The 9529-nt window shown below is 56.8% G+C and overlaps 1 protein-coding gene across 1 annotated transcript; it reads right to left on the bottom strand.

Moving 5' to 3' along the window:
• Positions 1-261: 261 nt before the first annotated feature.
• On the bottom strand, positions 262-8629 carry KRT74 (keratin 74). Its single transcript, XM_072797533.1, has 9 exons — positions 8141-8629; positions 7318-7532; positions 6795-6855; positions 6226-6321; positions 5560-5724; positions 4243-4368; positions 2618-2838; positions 2163-2197; positions 262-1683 (listed from the first exon to the last, which is right to left on the bottom strand). The coding sequence occupies exons 1-9, from the start codon at positions 8609-8611 to the stop codon at positions 1472-1474; spliced, it is 1602 nt and encodes a 533-aa protein (XP_072653634.1). The 5' UTR covers positions 8612-8629; the 3' UTR covers positions 262-1471.
• Positions 8630-9529: the final 900 nt, after the last annotated feature.

The raw sequence follows: 9529 nt of genomic DNA, 5'->3' as shown, positions 1-9529 counted from the left end.
AGGAAGCCTTCCTTTTTGTCGCTTCTGCATTCCGATCTCTTCTCAACAAGGCTGCACGGGGCTTCCCTTCCCTGATTTGTACGAGGACACGGCTTTGCGTGTGTGTCCATCCCTCCCATCAGCCTTGAGATCACCTCCAGAGTAGCCTGCTCTGATCTGCCTCCAGACTCCCTAAAGGCTTGTGCACATGTGTCGTCCGGGGGGGAGGGGGGGGGGCGTGATCATGAGGGGGTGGGCAATTTGGTGAGATTGACACTGGTGTCACCAAAGGGCAGTTTATTGAATATACAGCAGAAATCCAGAGTCCTTAACACAAGCAAAGGAGGGACTGGGTGTTGCCATTCTTAGGAATATTTACATCAAGAGCCGTGATTTCTGGGCTGAGCAGCACCGCCAGAGATAGATCAAGCTCCCCTCACTGAACACAGCTCACAGCCACAGGAAGTGACAGAAAGGCAACATAGTCCTGCTGCCCTCATCAAAATAATCGTGCGTTTGAACAAATTCCCTTTGTTACAGAGGCAGTGATAGGCCGTGGGAAGAATATAGGCCCTGGAGCCAGCCAGATTTGGGCTCAACTCTGGGCCCTGGCACTTGGTGGGTGACTTCCTGGAGATTCTTGGGCTGCCTGGCCCCCAAGTGCACATTTGCAACCCTCTCTCTCCATGACAATGTCTGGGGAGAGGCAAGGAGGACATGGGGTGGGCATGAGTTTCAGAGGCTGGGGTTTCTCTGGTGTCCTGAGGATGCTGGTTGCAGCCACCCTGCAGACTGGGTAAGCAGGAGGGACGACACATGCAGGGAGCCTGGCACGTCACAGCTGCTTAACCTACGGTGGTAGCTCTTACCAGTAATAGAGGAGTGGGCAGGTGACACAAGGTGGCAGGAAAGCCCCCAGTTCCCTGTCACTTGGCTTTGTGAAGATGGGTACAGCTGAGAGTATGCCCTTTTTCTGCTTAAATAAGGGTGTTGTTTTGCAAAGTCCTTTCTGAGGGGACAGGCAAAGCCTGGCTGACCAGTTGCCTCCTGGGCGCACATCTCCAAGGCTGACCCCTGAAGCCGGAGGTGGGACCCCCCCAACCCCCACAGAGCTGCTGGCTTGGCCTAAGTGCAGAGCAAGACTATTCCTCCTCCCCTCCCTCTCCTCTCCCTCTTCTCCTCTCCTTCGGGGGAGGACCATAGCTTCCCGGGGCCCAGAGACTCATTATAGCCTGGGTCTCAAAGCCTCCTGCCAACTGAAGGCGGTAGGGAAAACGAGAAGTCACAGGGTCCACACGGGACCTGAGGAGACAGAGAGGCGATGGGGCCAGTCCGAGCTGGACAGTGAGGTGAGCCACGGCACGGTGGCTGAGTGCACTATAGACAGTCCCAGGACTCCGGGGTGGGGGTGGGGGACAGCAGACAACGCCAGGGTGGGTGGCAGCAAGGGCATCCCTTCTCCCAGGTGCTGGGGGCAGTGGGTCCTCGGGGCTTATCGGGCGGCTTTCCGGGCTGGGGCGCTGGCAGGTGCACTCTTGCCCTTGAGGTCCTGGGGGTCCTTGAGGTCTCCCACTCGTGCCCCTTTGGCCCTGGTCTGCCTGGCCCAAGCGCTGCCGGAGCCGCCTGCCACGCTGCCAGCCCCGGCGTCGGCACCGGTGGAAGGGTCGGGGCGGTAGTAGCTGCTTCCACCACTGCTGATGACGGCTGAGGAGGAAGGGCCAAGAGCAGAGAAGAAGGGCAGCAAGGGTCAGTCAGCAAAGGAGCCACCCCCGCCCTGTCCCCAGCAGCCCCCGGCGGCCAGGAAACACCACCGAGATGAGTGAGCAGCCTGCGACGAGCCAGGCTCTGAGTGAGGTGAGGACCACACGGCACAGACGCGGTCTCTGCCTTCCTGGAGATTCGCGGGCTGCTTGGCCCCCGCGTGCACATTCGCAACCGTCTCTCTCGATGACAATGTCCGGGGAGGGGCAAGGAGGACATGGGGTGGGCATGACTTCAGCCACGGTTCCCATGGGACAAAGGGAAACAGGTTTCCGTTGAAGCCAGGGAAGTCTCAGAAGACAGTAACAGAAACTTCCAGATTGGGGGAGAGCAAGAGTGGAGGTGGCATCGGCCTATCCCGGGGCCCCGCCTTTCCCAACCAGCCAGAATTCGCACCTGATGCGTCTCTCAGGGGTACTTACAGATGCTCACAGAGGACGGATTCTCACCAGACATCCTAGAAGACAGAAAGTTAGAGAAGGATAGAACCTCAGCGGAGGGTCTACACTCAGCTAAACCCTGATGGGCACCTGCTTTGCCATGTATGGTATTTTAACTCATCCTGAAAACACTCTGTGAGATGGAAATTATAATCCTATTTTGCAGGTGAGGGAGTAGAGGTGCAGGGACCTGCCGGGAGCCCAGCGAGTACGAGCCAAGGCCAGTGATGAAACCCTGACTGTCCGACCCCACTTACTCTTCGCAGCACCATCTTCAGGTTTGACCTCCCCTCACAGGGAGCAGCAGCTGAGCTCCCCAGGCCAACCACCTCCTTGTGCTCAGGTCTTTCGTCTTCCACTTCCCAAATGTCCCTAGCCAAGCAGGGAGCCATCCACAGCCCCTTCTCCCCAGCGGTCCCCTCCGCCCCCGCCCCCACCTGCACTCCTCGCCCTCCAGCAGCTTGCGGTAGGTGGCGATCTCCATGTCCAGGGCCAGCTTCAGGCTCAGGAGCTCCTGGTACTCGCGCAGCATCCGGGCCAGCTCCTCCTTGGCCTGGTGCAGGGCGGCCTCCAGCTCGTCCAGCTTGGCCCGGGCGTCCTTCAGGGCACAGTCGCCCCGCTGCTCGGCGTCGGCGATGGCCGTCTCCAGGTTGGCGCACTGAAAGCCAAAGAACAGGGTGATCATCGGAATGCAAACTAGCTTTTAGATGTTCTGAGTTGGGTGGCACAACCCCCTCCCTTCACAGATGAGGCCCAAGAGTAAAGCTGCAGAGGCAGCAGGAGAGTTGGGCCTCCTCTATTTTCCATTGCAGATGAATATTCTGTGAGAAGCTGTTGATGCAGTCGCATTTCATGAATATAGGAAGAAACGTTGGTGTTTGCCAAGTTGTCTAGTCCCTGTGGTTGGAGGCCACCAACAGCTCTAGGTTCAAAGGATGCCACGTCCGGGAGAATCATGCTGAGACCCCAGCCAGGATGCCTCTAAGGCACCACTGTCGTCAGGACAGCTCCCAGTGGGGACCCTTGCTACCTGTTAGCACCAAGAGTGAGCGTTTCTGGATCATTCCAGCATTCTGCAGGGAGGATCTGGCTAAATGCTCCCCTTGTCAGCTTGAATTGGGTGAGGAAGGCTTCCCTTAGAGCGAGAGGGAAAGGCTTGACATCATCCCTCACTCTCAGTAACTGGGCTCTGACAAGCATCTGGCAGCACTGTGATGCCTTGTACTAATGGAGAGGAAAGCTGTCACCGTGCTCCCCACATACCCGATGTGGAGGTCGCAGGCACACAGGGAAGAGAGTGGGCTCTGATCTTTCACTCGGGTGTCCTATCATCGGTAGAGTTGACCTGGTTCTTTGGGGAGGACACAGGAAGGCTTCCCCAGCCCCTTAACATCTCCTCCCCAATGACGTAGTGTCACTGCTTTCAGGTAAGGCAGGATTATTCCCCTCGCCGAAGTGGACATGGTACCATGCTACAGGGCAGGGACACTCAAGAGGGCTTCATCTGCTGTTGTCCTCCCTGGGTCACTAGGATGATGTCCCACCTTGAGAGCAGGAACTTAGCGTGGCCAAGGAGGGGCCCAGGACACATTCCCCATGTACCCCATGTGTGTTCCCTGTCTAGCGGGAGGAGGAGGAGGCATGGGACCTGCCATCAGAGGGCGCGTCTGAAGGGGATGTAGAGCAGTTTGCCGCATACAGAAAAGGTCTGAGAAAGAGTGGGGAGAAGAAGGAAGAAACCTGATTTCTATCCCGACTCTGTTAATAACCAGCTGGGGACTTCCGGGCAAGTCCCTTCCCCTCTCCTTATCTGTCCATCTTCCTTATCTGCAGACTGGGAGTCAGATGAAGTAAGCTCAAGGTACTTCCCAGCTCCGAGCCGAGTGCCAGCTCTGACCACGCGTACAGGGGCAGGTGGGAAAGAGGGGGAGTGGATGGCTGACGGGCGGCCAAACCCAATCGGAAGACACGCTTTGTACTCAAGGGTGGGCTTCAGTTTCTCCACCGCAGAGGATGAAATTGAACCTCGCAAAGAGCTTGACGCTGTGAGGCTGCTGCCCACCTGCTTCTTTACATTCGCAATCTCACACCGGATCCTCTGGATGAGCCGGTTCAGCTCCGACATCTCGTTCTTGGTGTGTTTGAGGTCATCACCGTGCCGGCCTGCTGCCAGCTGCAGCTCTTGGATCTGGTTTCCCGGAGATAGAAAGTTGGTTATGAGACAGGACCACACCCCCTACTCCCGATACAAAGAAGGGGAAGGGTCCTGAGCATACAAGTCCATGGCTGGGGTCAACCAGAGGAGGTGGCTCCAGAATAGGACATGGCGGATCCGGGACCTGGGTGGTGTGGTGGTGGTTCTGACCAAGAAGTCCACCCAGTTCTCTAAGCGGGACCTGTGTGCTGGCCCATCCTTTCTCATGGCCCTGCCTGCAGTCTTTCCTGAGCTGGATGGAAGAACGGTGCAGGTTACATTTATTAAGCACCTCTGAAGTGTAAGAAGTGCTCCCCACTCATTTAGCACCTCTTTATAGGGCCCTCTGCTAAAGGCCAGGCTCTCCTCCAGGTGCTAGGTATGCAGGAGTGAGCAGGATAGGTGAGATCCCTGCCCTCACAGACAGCTTCTCCTGCAGCCCTTTCTCAGTGACAAGTGGGGGGCTGGGAAGCCGAGGACAGTGTGTACCCTGGGGGTGGTAGGATTATTGGCTCAGGGCTTACAGCCCGTATCTTCCCCTCTTCCCTTGCCCAGTCCTCCAGAGAAGAGGGGATGATGTATCCACGGACAGGGAATGAGGAACCTGTGATCTTTGCTATCGGTGGGATTGAACAGATGTGGAAAGGAGTGCCCGAGCAGGGCAGGTGGAAAGCCCTGGAGGGTGCTCAAGTAAAGGGTCTTCTCCAAACATAACTCCCATTCCCCAGAAGGCACCTAGACTCCCGCTTCCTCCTCTGGGAAGTCTTCCCACACTGATCAGAAAGGAGCTCATGGCTTCCTCTTCGCTCCGTGCCCCCACCCTGGGCCTCCCACTGCTGCTCTCCTGCAGATTTGTTACTCTCTCTCCCTCTGCCCCATGGTGACATGCCCTAGTCCCTGGAAACACATCTGTTCTACAGCAACAACGCCCCTCTTCTTTCCTCCATTAGAGGATTACCCGTCCCTTTCTCTTAAATATGCCCACCCAGGTCAGTTTTATGTTTTATCGTTGATAAGTCTCTACTGAGAATGCTTTTTGAGTAGATATCGTTACAGCACCTGTTATAACCATTCTTTCATTCGGCACATCTACAAAGGTGGCCCTTGCATTCGCTGGTGGAGGTGTCCCTTCCCAGGGAAGGAGAGGCTGAGGGAGGACAGAGACCCCCCCCGCAGGGGGCCTACCTTGCTCTGGTACAGCGCCTCCGCCTCGGCCTTGCTCTTCAGGGCGATCTCCTCGTACTGAGCTCGGATCTTGGTGATGATGCTGTCCAGGTCCAGGTCCCGGTTGTTATCCATGGACAGGATGACGGAGGTTTCGCTGGCATGAGTCTGAATCTGGGCTATTTCCTGAGTTGGGAGGGGAGGACAGAGTCAGGGTCCTCCAGCCTCCCTTTGCTGCCTATTCATCTCCTGGGCTGACATGGTGGGAAGAAGTGCCAGCTCCAGGTCTGAATGCTGGAGCCAAGGGAGAAGGCTCACAGCATCAGGATGAACCCCACATGGGCAGGGGACAGTGGGAGGCATTTTCTATAATTCACAGAGTCAAGAACCTGTGCTTGAGTAGGACTTCCTGGGGTCATTTTTACACAAGATCGCTTTTATAGCCCAGGTGGGATTGTCTCTTGTGTTTATGGCCTCTGGGGACCAAAACCCTATATTTCCATGGCCTCCCAGTGCAGTTTTGTACCTTTCTATCAAAACATCCTAAAAACAAAAACAAAAACAAACAAACAAAAATCCTTCATTCTGTTTATCCTAAATCGCTCTTATTGGCAACTCCCCAGGAGGGCCAAGTGAAGCCCTCAGCTGGGAAGAGGTGGGGTGGGATAAAGGCAGGAGCATCCTCACCGCATCATACAAACACTTGAGGAACTTGAGGTCTTTGTCCAGAGAGTCTACTTTGGCCTGGAGCTCCACCTTGACCGTATAGGCTGCATCTGCATCCTGCCGAGAGGAACCCAGAACATTCAGTCAATGCAACCCTCATCTCATGAGCTTTCCCTGTCCCTGGTCCCAGAACCATCTGATTTGCCTGCAAAGGGAAGCATAGGGATGAATTAAATTACTCAATGTTGCTTTGTCTTATACTCGCGGACTCTTTGAAGATAGAGAAAGGGGAACGTTGCTCTGGTTACAAGGGTGAAAACAAAGCCCAGGAAGGTAGAATGAGCTTCCCCGAGCCACACAGGAGGGCCAAGCCGGACCGGAGTTTCCCTTTTCCCAGACCAGAATTGTCTCCTGTCTGTCTCTGTCCTTTGCCTGGGTGTGTTCCTGCCTCTTCGGCTTGCAAGAGGCCAGAGTAACGACTCCATCCCCACTCACGCAGCAGCTCCTCCCCAGGGTGCCTGGGCTGGAGGCCTGAGTGGAGGCAGTTAGCATAGGGAAGCAAAGAGAGCATAGGCTCTTCTCTCCCTTACCTTCTTGAGCACCACAAACTCGTTCTCTGCTGCCGTGCGACGATTAATCTCCACCTCATACCTGTGGGCAAGGAGAGGAGATAGCAGGGGCCTCAGTCCCCCGGGGCCAAGGAACCTCCTGTTCCCACTGGCCAGGCAAGTAAGTGCTTGGAGGCACAGTCCCCGCAGGATCTCCGAGAAAGGAGCACTGTATGGGGGGGTGGGGGGGATGGCAGGCCTATGCCGCTGAAATACCTCATTTGTATTCCACTCACTGGATCCTAGGAAAGTATCCAGGTGCCTCTTAGGTTCCCCAGACTGGCTAGTGAACCAGTCAGTAGATCAGTGAGCATGGAACGCCTTCCTACCAACCAGGTAGGAAGTTCTCATCAAACAGGGCAGCCTGTTCCCCCACAACCAGGGGAGAGGTGTGAGCCCCTGGCCCTGGTGCTTGCTCCCCTCCTCCTAAAAACTGGCACAGAGATTGGGTTTCCCCGGGAGCCTCTGGGAACAGGACTCTCGAGCTTGAGGGGGCCCCGCTCACCTCTTCTTGTAGTCCTCCACCACGTCCCGCACGCTCCTCAGCTCCGAGTCCAGCCGCACCCTGTCCCCCGACAGCGTCTCCAGCTGCTTCCGCAGGTTCCCGATGTAGCCCTCGAGGATGGGCTCCAGGTTCTTCCTGCAGTTGTTCAGATCCAGCTGCTGCAGCAGCTCCCACTTGGTCTCCAGCACCTGGTTCTGCTGCTCCAGAAACCGCACCTGGGACCACAATGGAGGTGGTCGTGTCCGTGGACACAGACTATTGACTCTCAGGTTATATAGACTTTTCTAAAGTCATTTGTCTCAAGTGCCGGACTTCCATGCACACTGGAGCTTTTACAAGTGCTCACCCTCTAGCCTTCTGGAAAAAAAACCAATCCCTGAAAACTCATGGAAGAAGGAAATCCCACGGAAGAAGAAAGGCTTTCTTCCGTTGCCTGACTCGGCGCCCAGATGCTCCCCCTGAAGGCTCGGCCAAGGGCTCCTTCTGTACCCTGAGCCCCCCTCTCCCGATACTGCCGATTCTACTAGCTCTTCGTCTTCTTTAAAGAGCCAGAGGTCATCCGGCCGTCCTCCAGAAACCCAGCACCTCTGTCTCAAGACGGGGCTACCCTGTACCCAATTTTCCACCCTTTCCAAAGTCCCCCGAGGAAGCGACATGTTCCTTTATCCCTTTGTGCTGCCCGGCTTACAGGATGTTCCAATCAGGGGATCCCTTCCTGAGGCCCAGCTGCCACCTTTCCAGCCACAGCGTCCTGACCGCTCCCAGGCAGCAGGGAGCAGCTCGCATCCCACAGAGCATCTCATCCTCCTCCCTTGAGACCCACCTTGTCGATGAAGGAGGCAAACTTGTTATTCAGAGCTTTGATCTGCTCCCGCTCCTGGGTGCGCACTCTCTGGATCTCGGGGTCCAGCTCCACGTTGAGGGGGGCCAGGAGGCTCCTGTTGACGGTGACCTGATGGATGCCCCCAGGCGGGCACGCGGACGGGCACACGGGCCCCAGGGCCACGCTGCCAAACATGCTGCCGGCAAAGCCAGTGGCCCGGCCGCGTCCATACCCAGGGCCAGGCCCAAAGCTGGAGCCCGCGGTCCGAACCCCACCAGCAGCCCCGCTGAGGGAACTACGCCGATTCCCTCCGAGACTGTAGAGGCTCTGAGAGCCGAAGCCGGCCCCAGGCCCTTTGCCAGCTGCGCGGTAAGAAGCCGCAGGGCCCGCAGCCTGCCCGAGCACCACTGCCGAGCGCCCGCTGAAGCCACCCGTGTCACCTGCAACCTTGATGCGCAGCTGCCGACTCATGGTGAGAAAGAGCTGGAGGAAGCGGGCGCCACGGACAGAGAACGCCCTGCGCAGCGCCCCGCCGCTGCCTCCTTTTATCCGATCGAGCCCAGGACACCGGAAAGGGGCGTCTCTGCACTGTCGCCGTGCCTTGTGCTGAAGGCCCCGGGGCCACTGGCAATGCGTCCGCAGAGATCTCCCAGCCGGTGCGGCAACAAAGCATTTCTGGAAGCCGCGGAATATGCTGCCTTTGCAGACTGGAGTGGCCCGATCAGGCATTATCTGTGCTCTTAATTAGGGACCTGGAGACTTATCCCCGCCAGAGATCTCCTAGCTTTATTTTTCCAGGGCTGCCTCCTTCTTCCTTATCTATCAGCAAGGAGCAGAGGAAACGTCTGGTTTTATCTGGAAAGGGCTCATTGAAAACCCAAAATTTCCCTCCTGAGAGAACCCTTCTCCCGGTATCTGGTCTCATGGAGGAGCTGAAGTGCTCACGAAAGAGGAGGGGAGACTTGGAAAGAACAGGAGGTTTTGCCTTCAAAGATCTAGATCCAAGACAGAGTTCTCAGGGGTCCCTCTTTGGGTCTCTAAAGACCCCAGCTGTCCAGCAATGGAACGGACCCCAGGACGATAGTGGAAATGACCCCACAGCGTCTGCATGGCCCTCAGCATAGGTATAATCAGGCCTTTCCATGGACAAGGCCTGGGTGGTGGGTGACCTTGACGGTGCCTTTCCAGGCAGCTGGCAGTTCCTGCAGCCGTGTTTTTGCTCCCAGGCCACGTTGTCTGCCCCAAATAGGTGCTCAGACACTAGTTCTTCTCTCCTCGGGGAGAACGTCTCCCCAGGCCTTGTGCCTTCTGAGGGAAGCCTTCCATGCCCACGGCCCAAGCCACGGGAGTCCCTGCCTTTCACTCCTGGGTGCAGGGTGGGCTGGTTTG

The sequence above is a fragment of the Canis lupus genome, chromosome 25 (assembly GCF_048164855.1).
Source record: "Canis lupus baileyi chromosome 25, mCanLup2.hap1, whole genome shotgun sequence".
Taxonomy (NCBI): domain Eukaryota; kingdom Metazoa; phylum Chordata; class Mammalia; order Carnivora; family Canidae; genus Canis; species Canis lupus.
Note: the sequence above shows the minus strand (reverse complement) of the source record. Positions and strands in the feature narration are given on the sequence as shown.

Coding starts and splice junctions, on each gene's coding strand:
- KRT74 (XM_072797533.1), bottom strand. CDS start 8,611: ATGAGTCGGCAGCTGCGCATCAAGGTTGCAGGTGACACGGGTGGCTTC. Junction 6,856..7,317: donor GTGGAGGACTACAAGAAGAG/GTGAGCGGGGCC, acceptor CCTTGCCCACAG/GTATGAGGTGGAGATTAATC. Junction 5,725..6,225: donor TCAAGTGTTTGTATGATGCG/GTGAGGATGCTC, acceptor CTCCCAACTCAG/GAAATAGCCCAGATTCAGAC.